Source organism: Thalassophryne amazonica, chromosome 2, assembly GCF_902500255.1.
Source record: "Thalassophryne amazonica chromosome 2, fThaAma1.1, whole genome shotgun sequence".
NCBI classification, from domain to species: Eukaryota; Metazoa; Chordata; class Actinopteri; order Batrachoidiformes; family Batrachoididae; genus Thalassophryne; species Thalassophryne amazonica.
The window spans coordinates 130,079,486-130,101,774 of NC_047104.1; the positions used below are offsets into that span (position 1 = coordinate 130,079,486).

The following is a 22,289-nucleotide window of genomic DNA, read 5'->3' on the forward strand; positions in this document are numbered from 1 at the left end:
TCTGCAGATTTATGGACCTGTATGACCCATGGCATGGGACTCCTACAAGCTACCCCCAATCCTCAACCAGTTGTCTTCTGCAAAATGTTCATCAGATGAAATGTGAAAATGTGTTCTATTGTTATGTCTTCTGAGTCTGGAGGTTGTGTAATCATCTTTTGTAATTTCTCTCCATTTGTCATATGTCAAAATGTTATGGACAGATTTGGGAGATGGTCCTCAGTTCAAGGAAGACAAATGGAATTTGGTAGTGATTTTGCTATACCTTAAAACATTTAACATTTATCTCTTTCATTAACATAAAAACCTGCCTTATGATGTCATAAACGTCTATAATCTCCATGTGCACTTCTTGGTTGCTGTTCCCAAAGATGTAATTCAGGACAGTTCTGCAGTCTGCAGTGGGATACTGTATGTCCACACTGTCCTGAGATGTACACAGTTTTGTGATAAGATGTTTGTAGTAAATGCAGTATATGTTAAAGTCCCCATATACAGCCAAACTCATAAGTATTTGGACAACCACACACATTCTAATTTTGCCTCTGTACGCCAGCACAATGCAGTTGAAATGCAACAACAAAGATGTGCTTGTAGTGTAGAGTTTGAGCCTTAAGGCCCGGTCCCACTGGCGTTTAGGATGATTTGCATATGAATTGCGCACAGAATTGGTTCATATTTGCTAAACGTCCGCAATATCCGTGAAACATGCTTGTATGAGTCGGCCGACAACCGCACACGTCCGCAATTATCCGCAGAGGCACGTTTTTCTGTTGCCAGGATTTTTGAGCTGCACAAAATTTTGGCTGTGGATGACATCCGCCTTACATACGCAATACATACACAATACGTACTCAATCTGTGTGCTGTATATCCACCGTTATCCGCAAATGATGGGGTATTGCGGCTTGGCAGCGGACTAGGGCAGTCTGTAAAATGGATATATTGCGTGCCTATCATGTCCACATCACAAACTAAAATAAGATGTAGCGAGTGCATACAGAGTGGCCACGAATAAAGCCGTTGTATTACGTCATCTTTGCATCTGATTTGCGGACAATTTGCGAATACACAACAAACACTCCACGTAAACCCAAAGTACCATGACGACATACCTGCCAGTCAGTGCCAGTCCAGCTGTGGAAATGTCCAACAACATAAAGGCGCACTGACACGAGCATGCTTTGCTTCACGCAGCTGCAGGACCCGTGTCCTGATGATCCCACCCGCTGAGTTCACAGCTGGATGCTGTTCTTTGTTCTACAGGCTGCCATGCGCTCTGCGCTGGACGCTGTGTATATAAAATAATTAATTCTCAGCAGATTAATCATGTTTTCTGCAAATTCGCCATTGAAAACAGCTCAAATCACTTCCTGAATCACAGAGGAGGCTGCAGCCCGGGCCATTCACGCGCGCCTAAGAAGCTGAAGAAAGCATTTTGAGCCATCTTAAAAAATAATTATTTGACTTGTTTACATTGTCATGGCTTGATAAAACAGTTGCATGTTTTTTCCTTCTTGTCTGCAGCTGTTACAGTATTTATTCCTATGTTTATAACAGATTTAACTTCTTGTTAATCATTCAGACGACCTGCGCTCTGATGCGATCCACTGACGTCACCACTTGCCCTGTTCACTGCTTGTTTACTCCAATCAGCTTGTCCAAGTCCAGCAAATGCTCCAGAGGCTGTAGTGTTGGTGTGAATAGTGATGCCGAAAGGCCTGAGTGCACTTCATTTATGACCTCAATGCACATGCCGTGCATGCGCAACACGTGTGCAATGCATTGTCAATACATCTGTAATACTTCCGTGATAATCGCAATGCGTATTATCCGTTTGCTCAATACATGCGTTATACATCCGTGAGTGTTTGTTATATATTCGCTGTACATTATTTATATATCCGTAATTCATACTGCGACATCTGTCATTTTTGGCCACTGCTGCAGACGACAATGAACGCCCAACATTTGTATACTCAATTCATGCGCAATTAATCCCCTCCCCAGTGAGACCGGGCCTTTAATTCAAGGTATTTAATAAAAAAAAAAAAACATGTTAACCCTGAAGGTGCAACAGGCAGTTTCATACATAGTCCCTTAATTTTCAGACACATGTTAATTGAATACACTAAATATAATAAGAAACCCCTTGAATTAAAGCTGAATGTCTGCACAACAAGCAACATCTTTTCATTTCACCTTCTTTAACAACCTCGTTTGGTATTTTTTTTCAAAATGTGTTATAGCAGTATAGCAGAGGTGGGACGAAGTCACCATCAAGTCATGAATCAGCAAGTCCCAAGTCAGGTCTCAAGTCATAATGACCACCAATTGTTTGCAAGCTGACTTGAGACTTGACTTGGGACTTGCTGATTAATGACTTGGGAATGACTTGATGGTGACTTCGTGTCACCTCTACAGTATAGTGAAAACAAGTATTCAGAGATAATGATGAGTAACAGTAGATGAGCTACCACTTCAGGAGTTCAATTTGACCACCTCTGTTGCACATTAACCCTATAATGCTTGACCCAAGAAAAGTATGTTTCAAAAATGATACATACGACAATATGGAGTTGATTAGATGGTGTCTCTGCTTTTGCTGTCCAGCATTGAACGAGAACAATGGATTCTACTGGTTCTTACACACATTTTAAAATTTTAAAATTTTTACTTCCCCTATTGTTTTAATTATTTTTTTATCTGCCTATTTTTGTTTCTGATTTTAGCGATCTTTCCTTTAAATGGCTGTACCACTTTGAGATTTATTATAAATGTAAAGTGCATTAAAATTAAATTAATTATTATTATTATTATTACAGCCAAATTACGTATGGCATTAAATATAGTTATGAGCTGATTTCTACTGTAAAACACAGCTCCTTCCCTTTTTATTGAAGACACAATGCTTTACCAGAACCTTTTTAAAAAGGCAACAAAGGAAATATGTTTTTAAATTAAAGATGGAATAACAGCTTGATTGGCTCTGTCAAAAAATGATGGTTTTGTCACATAATCGTTGACATGTTTGACATCTACGTGACTAGTGAAGCAGTGTCCTTCGGAGCTGGGCTATAAGGAATGCATCAGCTGCTGCCCGGTGTCCTGCAACCTGGAGCGGACGTGTATCGACAGCAATCTGGCCTGTCTGGATGGATGCTACTGCCCTGATGGTGAGTGTCTGTTATTCTGATTGATATTGGAGGCCCTTAAGATATTTTCCAAATGCAGGACAGCTTTGATCTGAAAATAAACCGCTTCAGTTCTGTCTTTTGATCTCAAAGGGATTCATATGCTAAATCACCTTTCCCTTATTTGACCGATCAGGCTTGTAGTCACTGATTACATTTTTAATTTCTGTAGTTTTCTCTGGGCCCCTCCCCAATCGGACCGGGAGTGACATGTTTAGCCGCATGTTCTCCTTGAATTGCTGGCTGTCTGAGTGGTGTCCAACAAATGAGGTGGGCTTCATAAATAATTGGCAAAGCTTCTGGGGAAAACCTGGTCTTGTTAGGAGAGACGGCATCCATCCCACTTTGGATGGAGGAGCTCTCATTTCTAGAAATCTGGCCAATTTTCTTAAATCCTCCAAACCGTGACTATCCAGGGTTGGGACCAGGAAGCAGAGTTGTAGTCTTACACACCTCTCTGCAGCTTCTCTCCCCCTGCCATCCCCTCATTACCCCATCCCCGTAGAGACGGTGCCTGCTCCCAGACCACCAATAACCAGCAAAAATCTATTTAAGCATAAAAATTCAAAAACAAAAATAATATAGCACCTTCAACTGCACCACAGACTAAAACAGTTAAATGTGGTCTATTAAACATTAGGTCTCTCTCTTCTAAGTCCCTGTTAGTAAATGATATAATAATTGATCAACATATTGATTTATTCTGCCTTACAGAAACCTGGTTACAGCAGGATGAATATGTTAGTTTAAATGAGTCAACACCCCTGAGTCACACTAACTGCCAGAACGCTCGTAACACGGGCCGAGGCGGAGGATTAGCAGCAATCTTCCATTCCAGCTTATTAATTAATCAAAAACCCAGACAGAGCTTTAATTCATTTGAAAGCTTGACTCTTAGTCTTGTCCATCCAAATTGGAAGTCCCAAAAACCAGTTTTATTTGTTGTTATCTATCGTCCTCCTGGTCGTTACTGTGAGTTTCTCTGTGAATTTTCAGACCTTTTGTCTGACTTAGTGCTTAGCTCAGATAAGATAATTATAGTGGGCGATTTTAACATCCACACAGATGCTGAGAATGACAGCCTCAACACTACATTTAATCTATTATTAGACTCAACTGGCTTTGCTCAAAATGTAAATGAGTCCACCCACCACTTTAATCATATCTTAGATCTTGTTCTGACTTATGGTATGGAAATTGAAGACTTAACAGTATTCCCTGAAAACTCCCTTCTGTCTGATTATTTCTTAATAACATTTACATTTACTCTGATGGACTACCCAGCAGTGGGGAATAAGTTCCATTACACTAGAAGTCTTTCAGAAAGCGCTGTAACTAGGTTTAAGGATATGTTTCCTTCTTTATGTTCCATAATGCCATATACCAACACAGTGCAGAGTAGCTACCTAAACTCTGTAAGTGAGATAGAGTATCTCGTCAGTAGTTTTACATCCTCATTGAAGACAACTTTGGATGCTGTAGCTCCTCTGAAAAAGAGAGCTTTAAATCAGAAGTGCCTGACTCCGTGGTATAACTCACAAACTTGCAGCTTAAAGCAGATAACCCGTAAGTTGGAGAGGAAATGGCGTCTCACTAATTTAGAAGATCTTCACTTAGCCTGGAAAAAGAGTCTGTTGCTCTATAAAAAAGCCCTCCGTAAAGCTAGGACATCTTACTACTCATCACTAATTGAAGAAAATAAGAACAACCCCAGGTTTCTTTTCAGCACTGTAGCCAGGCTGACAAAGAGTCAGAGCTCTGTTGAGTTAGTATTCCTTTAACTTTAACTAGTAATGACTTCATGACTTTCTTTGCTAATAAAATTTTAACTATTAGAGAAAAAATTACTCATAACCATCCCAAAGACGTATCGTTATCTTTGGCTGCTTTCAGTGATGCCGGTATTTGGTTAGACTCTTTCTCTCAGATTGTTCTGTCTGAGTTATTTTCATTAGTTACTTCATCCAAACCATCAACATGTCTATTGGACCCCATTCCTACCAGGCTGCTCAAGGAAGCCCTACCATTATTTAATGCTTCGATCTTAAATATGATCAATCTATCTTTATTAGTTGGCTATGTACCACAGGCTTTTAAGGTGGCAGTAATTAAACCATTACTTAAAAAGCCATCACTTGACCCAGCTATCTTAGCTAATTATAGGCCAATCTCCAACCTTCCTTTTCTCTCAAAAATTCTTGAAAGGGTAGTTGTAAAACAGCTAACTGATCATCTGCAGAGGAATGGTCTATTTGAAGAGTTTCAGTCAGGTTTTAGAATTCATCATAGTACAGAAACAGCATTAGTGAAGGTTACAAATGATCTTCTTATGGCCTCAGACAGTGGACTCATCTCTGTGCTTGTTCTGTTAGACCTCAGTGCTGCTTTTGATACTGTTGACCATAAAATTTTATTACAGAGATTAGAGCATGCCATAGGTATTAAAGGCACTGCGCTGCGGTGGTTTGAATCATATTTATCTAATAGATTACAATTTGTTCATGTAAATGGGGAATCTTCTTCACAGACTAAGGTTAATTATGGAGTTCCACAAGGTTCTGTGCTAGGACCAATTTTATTCACTTTATACATGCTTCCCTTAGGCAGTATTATTACACGGCATTGCTTAAATTTTCATTGTTACGCAGATGATACCCAGCTTTATCTATCCATGAAGCCAGAGGACACACACCAATTAGCTAAACTGCAGGTTTGTCTTACAAACATAAGGACATGGATGACCTCTAATTTCCTGCTTTTAAACTCAGATAAAACTGAAGTTATTGTACTTGGCCCCACAAATCTTAGAAACATGGTGTCTAACCAGATCCTTACTCTGGATGGCATTACCCTGACCTCTAGTAATACTGTGAGAAATCTTGGAGTCATTTTTGATCAGGATATGTCATTCAAAGTGCATATTAAACAAATATGTAAGACTGCTTTTTTGCATTTACGCAATATCTCTAAAATTAGAAAGGTCTTGTCTCAGAGTGATGCTGAAAAACTAATTCATGCATTTATTTCCTCTAGGCTGGACTTGTTGTGAAAGTGTAGTGACACGGACCCACAACAGGGGGCACAAATGAATGGTCAATAGATGAGCCAAAAAAGTAACAATTTAATGTTGTGAAGGTGCACAACGAATATACAGACAATCTCAGAATCTGATAACAGTCAATCCACAAAGGTGACGTGTGGGCAGGCTCGAGGATAGAAGACGTCTGTCCTGAGAAGAGCCGGAACCACACGATTTCCGCCGCCACCGAACCTGGTGAATACTGGAGCCGCCAAGTCCCGAATTCCCAGGTGATCACCGTCCCCGACTGTCGGATCTGGTACTGCTGGCGAAGAGCAAAGACAGTCAAGTGTGGGTGTGTGTACACCCCGTAACAACAATGGTGGGAATGCCACCTCCACCTTTAACACACACTCGTGCAGCATCTGTTTAACCACTTATCTGACGAGACGTAGGACGAAACAGTCGCGACCCACGCCGGTCCTCTGGTTGACAGCTGCAACACAATAGCTCTTGGAATCACTTAATGCTGGCAGAGAAAGTTACCTCCATAGAAGTATGATATCTCGGCGATGAGGTGGAGATGACGTCTGGGTTTTATGGAGTGAGATGATGAAGAATGAGTGACAGCTGTCAGGAAATAATGAGTGACAGCTGTCACTCCGGGCTGTGTCCGTGGCGGCAGCGCCCTCTCGTGCCTGAAGCCCGCACTTCAGGCAGGGCGCCCTCTGGTGGTGGGCCAGCAGTACCTCCTCTTCTAGCGGCCCACACAACAGGACCCCCCCCTCAACGGGCGCCTCCTGGCGCCCGACCAGGCTTATCGGGGTGTCGACGGTAGAAATCGGCCAGGAGGGCCGGATCCAGGATGAAGCTCCTCTTCACCCAGGAGCGTTCTTCGGGTCCATACCCCTCCCAGTCCACCAGATACTGGAACCCCCGGCCCATTCGACGGACGTCCAGGAGCCGGCGCACTATCCAAGCCGGCTCCCCGTCAATGATCCAGGCAGGAGGCGGCGCCGGACCGGGAGCACAGAGGGGTGAGGTGTGGTACGGTTTGATTCTGGAGATGTGGAACCGCAGTGAAGCTCCAGTTCCCAGCTTCACTGCGGCAGGGCTAAGGACCTTGAGGATGCGAAATGGTCCGATGAACCTGTCCATCAGTTTTGGTGACTGTACCTGAAGGGGAATGTCCTTCGTCGACAACCACACCTCCTGCCCGGGCTGGTATGCAGGGGCCGGGGACCGCCAGCGGTCTGCATGGGTCTTGGCCCTCGTCCGGGCCTTCAACAAGGCCGAACGGGCGGTGCGCCACACCCGACGGCACCTCCGAAGGTGGGCCCGGACCAAGGGCACACCGACCTCTCCCTCCACCACGGGAAACAATGGGGGCTGGTACCCCAAACACACCTCAAATGGGGAGAGGCCGGTAGCAGAAGACACCTGGCTGTTATGCACATACTCGATCCAGGCCAGGTGGTTGCTCTAGGCCGTCGGGTGCGCGGATGTCACACAGCGAAGGGTCTGTTCCAGCTCCTGGTTGGCCCGCTCTGCCTGTCCGTTCGTCTGTGGATGGTACCCGGACGAGAGGCTCACGGTGGCCCCCAGTTCCCTGCAGAAACTCCTCCAGACGTGAGAGGAAAACTGGGGACCACGATCCGAGACTACGTCAGTGGGGATCCCATGCAGATGGACGACGTGGTGGACCAGGAGGTCCGCTGTCTCCTGGGCCGTAGGGAGCTTCGGGAGGGCCACGAAGTGGGCCGCCTTGGAGAATCGGTCCACTATCGTGAGGATGGTGGTGTTGCCCTGGGACGGTGGGAGACCCATGACAAAATCCAGGCCGATGTGGGACCAGGGGCGATGAGGTACAGGAAGCGGTTGGAGCAGACCTTGGGACTTCCTGTGGTCAGCCTTGCCCCTGGCACAGGTGGTGCAGGCCTGGATGTACTCCCAGACGTCGGCCTCCATAGACGCCCACCAGAAGCGCTGCCGGACAACTGCCACTGTCCTTCGCACCCCTGGATGACAGGCGAGCTTGGAACCATGACAGAAGTCAAGGACCGCAGCCCTGGCCTCTGGTGGGACGTACAGTTTGTTTCTTGGTCCAGTTCCCGGGTCCGGGCTTCGTGCCAGGGCCTCCCGGACGATCTTCTCCACGTCCCAGGTGAGGGTGGCCACGATAGTGGACTCAGGCAGGATGGGCTCTGTTGGATCCGACAGTGCAGTTTTGACCTCCTCTTCGTGTACCCGGGACAAGGCATCCGACCTCTGGTTCTTGGTCCCGGGGCGATAGGTGATCCGGAAGTCAAAACGCCCGAAGAACAGTGACCAGCGGGCTTGCCTGGGGTTCAGCCGCTTGGCGGTCCTGATATACTCCAGGTTCCAATGGTCAGTGAAAACCGTGAACGGCACAGACGCTCCCTCCAACAGGTGTCTCCACTCCTCAAGAGCCTCGTTCACCGCAAGGAGTTCTCGATTGCCGACGTCATAGTTCCGTTCAGCCGGGGTCAACCTGCGAGAAAAGTAGGCACACGGGTGAAGAACCTTATCGGTCTCTCTGCTCTGGGATAGCACACCTCCTATCCCTGAGTCAGAGGCGTCCACTTCAACCACGAACTGGCGGCTAGGGTCGGGCTGCACCAAAACTGGCGCAGTAGAGAACCGTCGTTTCAACTCCTTGAACGCGGCTTCGCACCGATCCGACCAGGTGAAGGGGACTTTTGGAGAGGTCAGGGCTGTCAGGGGGCTAACTACCTGACTGTAGCCCTTAATGAACCTCCTATAGAAATTAGCGAAGCCGAGGAACTGTTGCAGCTTCCTACGGCTTGTTGGTTGGGGCCAATCTCTCACCGCCGCAACCTTGGCTGGATCAGGGGCGACGGAGTTAGAGGAGATGATAAACCCCAGGAAGGACAAAGAGGTGCGGTGAAACTCGCACTTCTCGCCATTCACACACAGTCGGTTCTCTAACAACCGCTGCAGGACCTGACGTACATGCTGGACATAGGTCTCAGGATCCGGAGAAAAGATGAGAATATCGTCCAGATATACGAAGACGAATTGGTGCAGGAAGTCCCACAAGACGTCGTTAACCAAGGCTTGGAACGTCGCGGGGGCGTTGGTGAGGCCGAACGGCATGACCAGGAACTCAGTGACCTAACGAGGTGTTAAATGCCGTCTTCCATTCGTCTCCCTTCCGGATCTGAACCAGGTGATACGCATTTCTAAGATCCAGCTTGGTAAAGATTTTGGCTCCATGCAGGGGGGTGAACACGGAATCCAACAATGGCAACGGGTATCGATTGCGAACCGTAATCTCATTCAGCCCCCTGTAATCAATGCATGGACGGAGTCCGCCATCTTTCTTGCCCACAAAAAAGAAACCTGCACCCATCGGGGAGGTGGAGTTCCGGATCAGCCCGGCAGCTAATGAGTCCCGGATGTAGGTCTCCATTGATTCGCGCTCAGGTCGTGAGAGGTTGTACAGCCTGCTGGACGGGAACTCAACGCCTGGAACCAAATCAATGGCACAATCGTACGGACGGTGCGGGGGAAGGGTGAGTGCCAGATCCTTGCTGAAGACGTCAGCAAGATCGTGGTACTCAACCGGCACTGCCGTCAGATTGGGAGGGACTTTGACCTCCTCCTTAGCATGTAAACCGGGAGGAACCGAGGATCCTAAACACACCCGATGGCTGGTTTCGCTCCACTGAACCACTACCCCAGACGGCCAATCAATCCGGGGATTGTGTTTCAACATACATGGGAAGCCCAAAATCACGCGGGAGGTAGGAGTTACAAAAAACTCAATCTCCTCCCGATGGTTTCCAGACACCACCAGAGTTACTGGTTGTGTCTTGTGTGTGATTAAAGGGAGGAGGGTGCCATCTAGTGCCCGCACCTGCAATGGCGAAGGAAGCGCCACCAGAGGGAGCCCTACCTCCCTTGCCCATCTGCTGTCTAGCAAATTCCCTTCTGACCCCGTGTCCACCAGTGCTGGGGCTTGAAAGGTTAAATCCCCACTCAGGATTGTAACTGGGAGTCGTGTGGCAATATGTGTGTGTCCCACGTGAATGTTATGACCCCCCCTTAGCCCAGTCTCTAAGGGCGGTTGTTGTCGTTGTGGCCGTTTGGGGCAGTTTTTCTGTCTGTGCTCCTTTGAGCTGCAGAGAAAACACTCCCCGCGGACCAGCCTCCTCTTTGTCATCTGTTCTCGGTTTGGCCCTGTGCGTTTCCCTAGCAACGTCAGCAGGGGGAGCTGTTGCCCCACAGAGCGCTGCGGCTGTGGAGCGTGGGGAGGGCGGCCCCTTTTCGAACCCGGAAGGGAGAGGGACGGCGCGTACCCAGCCACGTCTTTCGCCTCACTCCCGACGACGTTCCTCCAACCGATTGTCTAACCGTATAACGAGATCGATAAGCCCATCTAAATCCCGCGGTTCTTCCTTAGCTACCAGATGCTCCTTCAGGACCGATGACAGTCCGTTTATGAAGGCGGCGCGGAGCGCAACGTCATTCCAGCCGGACCTCGCAGCCGCGATGCGGAAGTCGACTACATATTCGGCTGCGCACCGGCGCCCCTGTCGCATTGACAGCAGCATTGTTGAAGCGGTCTCTCCTCTGTTAGGGTGATAAAACACTGTTCTGAACTCCCCCACAAACCCAGTGTATGCTGATAACAACCGTGAGTTTTGTTCCCAGAGCGCCGTAGCCCAGGCGCGTGCCTTACCCCGAAGCAAGTTAATAACATAAGCCACCTTGCTGGCATCAGACGCGTACATCACGGGTCGTTGTGCAAAGACGAGCGAACACTGCATCAGAAAGTCCGCGCACGTCTCCACACAACCCCGTACGGCTCTGGGGGACTTATGTATGCTTCAGGGGATGGTGGGGGGGTTCGTTGAACGACCATTGGAATGTCTGTATTCGGCACCGGGTCGGCAGGAGGAGGAGCCGCAGCAGCGCTCTGATCGCGCGCTTCCACCTGTGCGGTGAGAGCCTCCATCCTGTGATTAAGGATGACGTTTTACTCGAACATCAAATCCAGCCGAGCGGTAAAGGCGGTGAGGATTTGCTGCAACTCACCGAGCACGCCTCCTGCAGACGCCTGTGCACCCTGCTCTTCCATTGGCTGTCCAACAGATGGGTGACGCCCCTCGGGATCCATGACGCTGGCCGAGATATCCTGTTGTGAAAGTGTAGTGACACGGACCCACAACAGTGGGTGCAAATGAACGGTCAATAGATGAGCCAAAAAAGTAACAATTTAATGTTGTGAAGGTGCACAACGAATATACAGACAATCTCAGAATCTGATAACAGTCAATCCACAAAGGTGACGTGTGGGCAGGCTCGAGGATAGAAGACGTCTGTCCTGAGAAGAGCCGGAACCAGACGATTTCCGCCGCCACCAAACCTGGTGAATACTGGAGCCGCCAAGTCCCGAATTCCCAGGTGATCACCGTCCCCGACTGTCGGATCTGGTACTGCTGGCGAAGAGCAAAGACAGTCAAGTGTGGGTGTGTGTACACCCCGTAACAACAACGGTGGGAATGCCACCTCCACCTTTAACACACACTCGTGCAACGTCTGTTTAACCACTTATCTGACGAGACGTAGGACGAAACAGTCGCGACCCACGTCGGTCCTCTGGTTGACAGCTGCAACACAATAGCTCTTGGAATCACTTAATGCTGGCAGAGAAAGTTACCTCCATAGAAGTACGATATCTCGGCGATGAGGTGGAGATGACGTCTGGGTTTTATGGAGTGAGTTGATGAAGAATGAGTGACAGCTGTCATTCCCGGCTGTGTCCGTGGTGGCAGCGCCCTCTCGTGCCTGAAGCCCGCACTTCATGCAGGGCGCCCTCTGGTGGTGGGCCAGCAGTACCTCCTCTTCTGTTGGCCCACACAACAGGACTATTGTAATTCATTATTATCAGGTTGTCCTAAAAGTTCCCTGAAAAGCCTTCAGTTAATTCAAAATGCTGCAGCTAGAGTACTGACGGGGACTAGAAGGAGAGAGCATATCTCACCCATATTGGCCTCTTCATTGGCTTCCTGTTAATTCTAGAATAGAATTTAAAATTCTTCTTCTTACTTGTAAGGTTTTGAATAATCAGGTCCCTTCTTATCTTAGGGACCTCATAGTACCATATCACCCCAATAGAGCACTTCGCTCTCAGACTGCAGGCTTACTTGTAGTTCCTAGGGTTTGTAAGAGTAGAATGGGAGGCAGAACCTTCAGCTTTCAGGCTCCTCTCCTGTGGAACCAGCTCCCAATTCGGATCAGGGAGACAGACACCCTCTCTACTTTTAAGATTAGGCTTAAAACTTTCCTTTTTGCTAAAGCTTATAGTTAGGGCTGGATCGGGTGACCCTGAACCATCCCTTAGTTATGCTGCTATAGACGTAGACTGCTGGGGGGTTCCCATGATGCACTGAGTGTTTCTTTCTCTTTTTGCTCTGTATGCACCACTCTGCATTTAATCATTAGTGATTGATCTCTGCTCCCCTCCACAGCATGTCTTTTTCCTGGTTCTCTCCCTCAGCCTCAACCAGTCCCAGCAGAAGACTGCCCCTCCCTGAGCCTGGTTCTGCTGGAGGTTTCTTCCTGTTAAAAGGGAGTTTTTCCTTCCCACTGTCGCCAAGTGCTTGCTCACAGGGGGTCGTTTTGACCTTTGGGGTTTTTACGTAATTATTGTATGGCCTTGCCTTACAATATAAAGCACCCTGTTTGTTGTTTGTTGTGATTTGGCTCTATATAAATAAAATTGAATTGAATTGAATAGAAGTAACATTTTACCTGTGGAATTAGGAAGTATTCTGTCTTCACATGATGTCATGCATTCTCAGGTCTGATCTATGAAGAGGGAAGCTGCGTAATGCCCTCTGACTGTCCCTGCGAGTACCACGGCATGATTTATCCATCTGGACACACACTGCAAGAAGAATGCAACAACTGGTGAGCTTTGTCAGCTTTTCTCTCACTATCTAGGTGATGTCATCAGAAAAGATATCTTTTTTTATTGTTGTGCTAACAACACAGTGTTGCTTATCCATCGGTATAGAGCTGTGTAGAGTCTGTCTGTATATAATCAATAAATGGCTGAGATGGAGGAGAAGGCAAAGATTCTTCTGCTTGTACCCGAGACCAAAATAGATGCAGTCGACACAAACCCTTGACAAACTGTACCTCAGATTAAATCAGAAGTAACAAACCTCTGTGTTAGGTTGGACTTGGTTAAATTTTACACAAGATGGTCAGAACATCCTTTCATCTTAGAAAATACTTACAGATACTGCCGAAGTACAACATACATCCTTTTCTATAATACTGTCATGCATTAATTTACAAGCCTTCCAAAAAGACAACTGACAGTGTACAATGTCACGCTACTGTCAGACTCTTAAAAAATGTAAAAAAAAAAAAAAAATAGCCTATCACTTCTGTGTTACCTGAACTCTGACGGCTGCTAGATTAGATTAGATAATACTTTATTAATTCCTTGGGAAGGCTTCCTCAGGGAAATTGAGGTTCCAGCAACATTGTATAGCAGCACACAGGGTAAGAAGACACACAGATGATCAAAAGTAGAAGTAAAAAAACAATTTGCAAAATGTAAAGTACCAGAAGTACCAAATATAAGTACCAGAAATACTGCTTGCTACTGGCTACTACTGCTCCTATCCTTCCCGTCCTCTGTCTTCCTGTTACCCCTCCTCCCCCCAAGTGAGGAGTTGTACAGTCTGATGGTCTGAGGGACAAAGGAGTTTTTCAGCCTGTTGGTCCTGCACTTGGGGAGGGGCAATCTGTGGCTGAAGAGACTCTTCTGGTTGCTACTGTCACTCAGAATATACAGTGAGGAAAATAAGTATTTGAACACCCTGCAATTTTGCAAGTTCTCCCACTTAGAAATCATGGAGGGGTCTGAAATTTTCATCTTAGGTGCATGTCCACTGTGAGAGACATAATCCAAAAAAAAAAAAAAAAAAAAAAAAAAATCCGGAAATCACCATGTATGATTGTTGGGTATTTTCTCCTCCAAACATTTTTAAAACCTTTAACAAGACAGAGTCAAGAAACACCAGTGAGACAGAAAGTCAAATTTTACGCGCGGAGTGCAGTCAGGCTGTACACCAAGGCTACACTAAAGTCTGGCCTGCGCTCCGCTCTTTTTATTAGTGAATCCCTCATCACATAAACAAAAACTTGTCCTAAGGGTGGGGGAATGACGCAAGACAAGTTTCTTCCCGTAACATAAACACACGTCAATAAGTGCAGCTGTAAGCAAAAACAGTTTCTTTCTTTTACTCTTATCGTCGAAGGTCAGCACATCTCGTTCATCTGTTGCAGTTATCAGCTGTTCTGCATCTGCCTGGAACACTAAGCATCACATCACAATCAGTCAAAATTCAACCTTCAGTTCTTTTACTCCCAGTCGTTAGCGGCTACGAAAACAAGTTGTATAATAATAATAATAAGTACATCCAGCTCCTCATTCCCAGTTCAGATTGACCCCAGCATGCTAAAACAAGGTTGAATAACACGTACATTCTCGGGTTTAAGTGCAAACAGCACAACACCATTCTCATCAGAAAGAAGACAAAGGTCCAAATGTTTAACAGTGATAACATATATATATATATATATATATATATATAAAATCCTTAACAATGATTTTTTTAATAATTTATTTGCATGTTACTGCTGCAAATAAGTATTTGAACACCTGCCAATCAGCAAAAAGTCTGGCCCTCAAAGACTTGTTAGTCCACCTCTAAAAAGTCCACCTCCACTCCACTTATTATTCCAAATTAGATGCACCTATTTGAGGTCGTTAGCTGCATGAAGACACCTGTCCACCCCACACAATCAGTAAGACTCCAACTACTAACAAGGCTAAGACCAAAGAGCTGTCCAAAGACACCAGAGACAAAATTGTAGACCTCCACAAGGCTGGAAAGGGCTACGGGGCAATTGCCAAGCAGCTTGGTGAAAAAAGATCAACTGTTGGAGCAATTATTAGAAAATGGAAGAAGCTAAACATGACCATCAATCTCCCTCGGACTGGGGCTCCATGCAAGATCCCACCTCGTGGTGTATCAGTGATCCTAAGAAAGGTGAGGAATCAGCCCAGATCTGCACAGAAGGAGCTGGTCAATGACCTGAAGAGACCTGGCACCACTGTTTCCAAGGTTACTGTGGGTAATACACTAAGACGTCATGAGTTAAAATCATGCATGGCACGGAATGTTCCCCTGCTTAAATCAGCACACGTCCAGGCCCGTCTTAAGTTTGCCAGTGACCATTTGGATGATCCAGAGGAGTAATGGGAGAAGGTTATGTGGTCAGATAAGACCAGAATAGAACTTTTTGGTCTTAATTCCACTCGCCGTGTTTGGAGGAAGAAGAATGCTGAGTACCATCCCAAAAACACCGTCCCTACTGTGAAGCATGGAGGTGGAAGCATCATGCTTTGGGGGTGTTTTTCTGCACATGGGACAGGACGACTGCACTGTATTAACGAGAGGATGACCGGGGCCATGTATTGTGAGATTTTGGGGAACAACCTCCTTCCCTCAGTTAGAGCATTGAAGATGGGTCGTGGATGGGTCTTCCAGCATGACAATGGACCTGAAGCACACAGCCAGGATAACCAAGGAGTGGCTCCATAAGAAGCATATCAAGTTTCTGGAGTGCCCTAGTCAGTCTCCAGACCTAAACCCAATAGCAAATCTTTGGAGGGAGCTCAAACTCTGTGTTTCTCAGCGACAGCCCAGTAATCTGGCTGATCTAGAGAAGATCTGTGTGGAGGAATGGTCCAAAATCCCTGCTGCAGTGTGTGCAAACTTGGTGAAAAACTACAGGAAACGTTTGACCTCTGTAATTGCAAACAAAGGCTACTGTACCAAATATTAACATTGATTTTCACAGGTGTTGAAATACTTATTTGCAGCAGTAACATACAAATAAATGATTAAAAAAATCATACGAGGTCTGTCCATAAAGTATAGGTCCTTTTTATTTTTTTCAAAAACTATATGGATTTCATTCATATGTTTTTACGTCAGACATGCTTGAACCCTCGTGCGCATGCGTGAGTTTTTCCACGCCTGTTGGTGACGTCATTCGCCTGTGAGCACTCCTTGTGGGAGGAGTCGTCCAGCCCCTCGTCGGAATTCCTTTGTCTGAGAAGTTGCTGAGAGACTGGCGCTTTGTTTGATCGAAATTTTTTCTAAACCTGTGAGACACATCGAAGTGGACATGGTTCGAAAAATTAAGCTGGTTTTCAGTGAAACTTTTAACAGCTGATGAGAGATTTTGAGGTGACACTGTCGCTTTAAGGACTTCCCACAGTGCGAGACGTCGCACAGCGCTCTCAGGTGGCGTCATCAGCCTGTTTCAAGCTGAAAACCTCCACATTTCAGGCTCTATTGATCCAGGACATCGTGAGAGAACAGAGAAGTTTCAGAAGAAGTCGGTTTCAGCATTTTATCCGGATATTCCACTGTTAAAGGAGATTTTTTTAATGAAAGACGTGCGTACGGGTCCGCGCGTCGGCTCGCAGCCGCCGCTACGCTCCGCCACAGGAAAAACACCTCTGTTGGAAGCCTTAAGGACAAGTTGGAACATGTCCAGCTGTTAAACAATTTCTCATATACTCACTCCACTGAAAGCCATCAAAAGCCGCCTGGATTTTACAAATGGTTATCAACACGGAGGTGTTTTTCCTGTGCCGCTGCTCCGCGCCGGCTGTGTCCCGACGCGCGGACCCGTCCGCACATCTTTCATTAAAAAAAATCTCCTTTAACAGTGGAATATCCGGATAAAATGCTGAAACCGACTTCTTCTGAAACTTCTCTGTTCTCTCACGACGTCCTGGATCAATAGAGCCTGAAATGTGGAGGTTTTCAGCTTGAAACAGGCTGATGACGGCGCCTGAGAAAGCAGCGCGACGTCTTGCACCGTGGGAAGTCCTTAAAGCGACAGTGTCACCTCAAAATCTCTCATCAGCCGTTAAAATTTTCACTGAAAACCAGCTTAATTTTTCGAACCATGTCCACTTCGATGTGTCTCACAGGTTTAGAAAAAATTTTGATCAAACAAAGCGCCAGTCTCTCAGCAACTTCTCAGACAAAGGAATTCCGACGAGGGGCTGGACGACTCCTCCCACAAGGAGTGCTCACATGCGAATGACATCACCGACAGGCGTGGAAAAACTCACGCATACGCACGAGGGTTCATGCATGTCTGACGTAAAAACATATGAATGAAATCCATATAGTTTTTGAAAAAAATAAAAAGGACCTATACTTTATGGACAGCCCTCGTACATTGTGATTTCCGGATTTGTTTTTTTTGTTTTTTTAGATTATGTCTCTCACAGTGGACATGCACCTAAGATGAAAATTTCAGACCCCTCCATGTTTTCTAAGTGTTTTGTTTTGGTCTACAAGGATCTAAGTGGTCAGCGATTGTCCTATGTATCAGACTGTCCTGTATATTGTAGCCCTTCATGATCACTCAGATCCTAGTTCAGTGCATCCATCGATCATCCATCTGACTTGTCTAAAGACAACGGTTTGCAGATTGTTAATTTACTAAGAGAATATATTCTATTAAGAATGTAATCAGTGTGCAAAGATTTGTTTTCACTGGGAATTGAAAGGGTCTAATTTATTTATTTATTTGTTTGTTTTTTTTATGTAGAGAAGTCTGCATTCTTTTCTAATTTGATGTCATAAACCTTAAAATGTGTAATGTGATTTTTTATTTTATTTTATCCCCCTTCTTTAAAGATACTCTAAAGATACTAAATCTGGAACAAGCATTCAGGTATTAGAGTTGTGGGAACTATTTAATATTATCTCATGGCACTCTTGAAATGTTAAAATGTCCGACAGAAATTGATTGAGAATTTAAAAGGGTTACTTTTTCTAAGATTCAAACTAAAATCTTAAATTCTAAATTTGAGAAAAACCAACAATGTTTAACATTTTATCCTTTCGTATTTCTAAATATATGCCTTACTGACAGTCTTTATTTAGTTTTAGTTTCTTTGATTTTCTTTTATTCCTTATTCAATTTTGAATGCATTTGTTTCAAATGCTTTAAATTACCTCAATTTAATACACTTTTGCAAGAATTCAAACTGCTACACGAGCACAAACACAGAAGTAAAAGTTCACAAAAGCTTTACTGAAGTAAAATGGCAGTTGAATCTGATAAGAGATGCCAATGTTTAGCAGGACTTATCCTTTTGTTGCTGTGATCACTGGAATGACAGTTATTGTGAGAGGACAGAACCCAGTAGCATCACTCACTTGGAACATAGTCATTTTGTAGTTGTCTTTTGTTGACATTCTGAAAATATTCATTAAATTTTGCTCAAATTTGTAATGGAAATCCACCTACTGACAGCATTTCTAGCAAAAGGCATGACGCATTAAACGTTGTTATTATTGTTATTGTTATCATGCCATATTTACATGGCTTTGGATATACACTCAGGACAGTACTCAAAAATCTTATTTTCTGTCATATTCTTCTTTCACTGTGTCACTTTGGAACTTAAATGAATCCAGCACAAGTGCATATGAGGCCATGTGAGGCTGTATTACATTGTATGTCAGCAACATGTATGAAAGCTGGATATTGTACCGCAGACTCTGTGCAGTCCTTTTAATCATTTGAGATCTGGCCACCTGGGTTCACTGTGTTCAGTTTCTGTCAGTGATCCTGTTGATTAGCTCAGGCTTTCATGTTTCCAGAGCCACCTGTGGATTTTTCTGCTTTCTGTTTCAGCACATGTGTGGGTGGAGTGTGGAACTGCACTGAATACAACTGTCCAGGTTTGTCCCTTCCCTCAGTCAGTAGCTTACTGGAACGCATTCAATGAAACATCTGTGCAACCAGAAGAAGCTTTTAGCAATGCAGCCTTTCCACAAGATGATTTTGCATATGATCACATTCATTGTTGTATTGAGTGAGCTATGAAGAATAAGTTGCCACAGTAAATGACATGTAGGGAAAATATTTCCTGCTTATGTCCTGTTTACACCGGACTGAGACGTATATAAGACCTACAAGATCATGATATTTTGTCAACTCTCGCAAGTCTTGGCCGGTCTCCGTTGTGATCTGCTATCTGCGTTTACACCATGCTTGCATTGGGACTGAATTGTGCGAGTGAAAAATATGTTAATATCTGCGATCATTGATGCGACCCCATGCAGAGTCATTTGAGAATCTATTATGACCCACAGGATCAAGTTGAGAGTGAGTTGAAACGTGAGAGTTTATCAAGACTGATTATGAGACCCATGTATCTGTTAATGGTCACACAACTTGTGCAAGTGTTTAAAACAGTTCAGTACACTCTCACACCTGTTGGAGACTGATGGGGAGTGATGGCAACCAAGAGGGATCTTTTTTCCCAAATATAGAGACCCCATTGTGACCAGTCTGCAACCCCAGTGGGAGTCTGTGAGAGTGATGGAGAGCAGAGGGCATTGGACTGATAAGTCAATTGCGCAGGTGCAGATAGAAGCAAAAGACAAGACTGTACATTTGTACTGTCAACTGTGCTGGTAGCATGGCCCAAGCAGAGGGTCACCCCTCTGAGTCTGGTTGGCTTGAGGTTTCTTCCTCAAATCATCGGCGGGAGTTTTTCGTTGCCACTGTAGCCTGTGTTCTTGTTCCAGTGGTTGGTAAGATTAAACCATACTTGTGTGAAGCGCCTTGAGGCAACTTTGTTGTGATTTGACGCTATATAAATGAAATAAATTGAAACTGAATTGAAAAAGTTTATAAAACAAACAAACAAAAAAGCAAAAAATAAACTGGACACTACACCATCATCTCCTGCAGATGGACAGATGCCAGGAGGAACCTATCATAAGTGATATAGGGCAGTGCTCGTCACCTCTGTAATATGTAAATTAAAAGAAAGAGACTGGTCAATAATCAGGCTGAGATGTTTAACTCAGCCACAGTATTAAATCACAAGCTAGGGGACGGACTCACCATGTGTTTTCTGTTCATTGGGACTATGCTTTTTGCAGTTTGGATGTTTCATTTATTTATTTATTTTAGCCATGAGGTAGTTGCAACCATGAGACTCTACGTGTGTGGTTGCTTACTTTCAACATTTCTGTCTTTGCACGTTTGGCATTTCATTATTATGCTTTATTTTATTTAATTTGTTATTCGGTAGTTTGGCCAAAGTAGATGGTCACCCCACTGCGTCTGGTCTGCTTGAGGTTTTTTCCTGTAATCAAAAACACCTGAGGATGTTTTTCTTTACCACTGTTGCTGAAGTGCTTGCTCATGGGATGGGTTAGATTATACCTTAGTCTTTTGAAGTGCCTTGTGGTGATGTATGTTGTGATTTGGTGCTGTCGAAATAAACTGAATTGAATAACATGCTTCCTATTTGGGAACAAACACAGAAAAGGAGGCTGTGACATTAGAGACGTTAAGTTGGAGTCCATAGCATACTGAATGTTCTTGCTGCTGTTCCACAAGGTACCTCAGCAAATGACATTCATTTTATGAAAAAACAAACTGAATGCATTAACAAGTTTCATTGTTCCTTCTTTTCAACAGGGGAGTGCTCTGTGACTGGGGATATATACTTTAATTCCTTTGATGGTAGGATCTTCTCCTTCTCAGCAACATGCCAGTACGTTCTCGCCAAAAGTCGCAACTCAGGAAAGTTCACGGTCACCGTCCAGAATGCCCCGTGTGGAGCTGTGAGTTGCCTCTTATATGTCTTACTTTTGTGTTTGTAGTTTTGATACTGTTTTTATATTTGCAGTCTTTGGAGAGAGCTTCCCCCCAATCTTAGACTTTGTAATTAAACTTGTCTGCAGCTTGTCTGTCAGCAAGTCATATCATCATTTTAGAAATCAATAATCCCTGCTGAGTGCAGGCTACTTTTGTTCAAGAGCCACACTGTGTCACTCTGATTGAGACAGTGTGTGGATAAAAGCATTCGGGAAATGTCCCGATCAAACTCAGACTGATAATGAACATGAAAAGTAACAAAGAGAGCACACAGAAGCTCAGCACTTCTTTTCCTCTCCACTCTGTTCAACCTTCCAATTTCCCAGCAGTCTTTGAGGTATTCAGCATACAGGGGGCTGGCTGTGGAAGCGGAGGGGGGAGTGAGATATAAGATGTCCCACTTATCAGAGCCAAGGCCTGAGACCTCTAACAGCCGTCTGAGCAGGATTATTTTATCTGACCTGACTGACAGAAGTGTAGTAAAAAGAGGCAGTGGAGATGGGGGGGTTAGACAGATAGAAGGCTATATGAAAACAGGAGGTGAATGATGAGAAGAGTAGAGCACGAGGGGAGGTCTGTGCTAAAAAAACGCTTGGTTATGGGCTTCTGCCACTTATGAAAGAGACAATTCATAGAGGCGGATTGGTTTCTCTTGGTGACACTCAGGCCACCTACTTAAGAAAAATATGAGCACCAAAGTGGTGCAAAGTAGTATACCTAACTGAACACTGACTTAAAGGCTTGAGTATTTGTATTTTGTAACATGTAATTTAGATATCGAGTTCATAGAAGTCTAGCAATTGTCAGATTTTGGAAAATATTCAAAGGTTATTTATTTTTGTGACATCAAATCGATGATTTTTAGGGAGAAAAGCATCTTTCATCACACAGTACCACGTCCTCTTTTACCTAAGACATGAAAACACAAAAGTTATAATGATTTTGATGCATTTTATTGAAAGTGAAAATGGGAAGAACATCGTGGGTTCTGAAGTCAATCGCATGATGTTTTTTTGCTGTCATTCTGCCTGCAACTTAATGGGGAAGTGAGGACCAACTGATAGCATTGTTTTTATACATAAATCGAAACAAGAGTCACCCTGCTGCCCAGGGCCGCTGCTAAGGTTTTGGAGGCCCTAAGCATAACTGGTCAGGGAGACACCCCCCCCCCCCCCCCCCCACAAAAGTTCTACTCAAACTGTTACTATTTATTAAAGTGTTTAAGTTTAGCGTTTAAAGCTACATCAAATCAGCAAAGCCAACGCAACCTAGCTTAAGCAGCACCACTG

At 44.9% G+C, this 22,289-nt stretch overlaps 1 protein-coding gene across 1 annotated transcript in view; it reads left to right on the plus strand.

Moving 5' to 3' along the window:
- The window catches only part of otog (otogelin), a 336,135-nt gene that overhangs the window by 115,581 nt on the left and 198,265 nt on the right, over window positions 1-22,289 (plus strand). Inside the window, exons 12-15 of the mRNA XM_034163547.1 lie at window positions 3,051-3,176; window positions 13,065-13,173; window positions 19,018-19,064; window positions 20,821-20,966. Of these exons, the coding sequence (XP_034019438.1) occupies window positions 3,051-3,176; window positions 13,065-13,173; window positions 19,018-19,064; window positions 20,821-20,966 (428 nt within the window). The remainder of the gene's footprint in view (window positions 1-3,050; window positions 3,177-13,064; window positions 13,174-19,017; window positions 19,065-20,820; window positions 20,967-22,289) is intronic.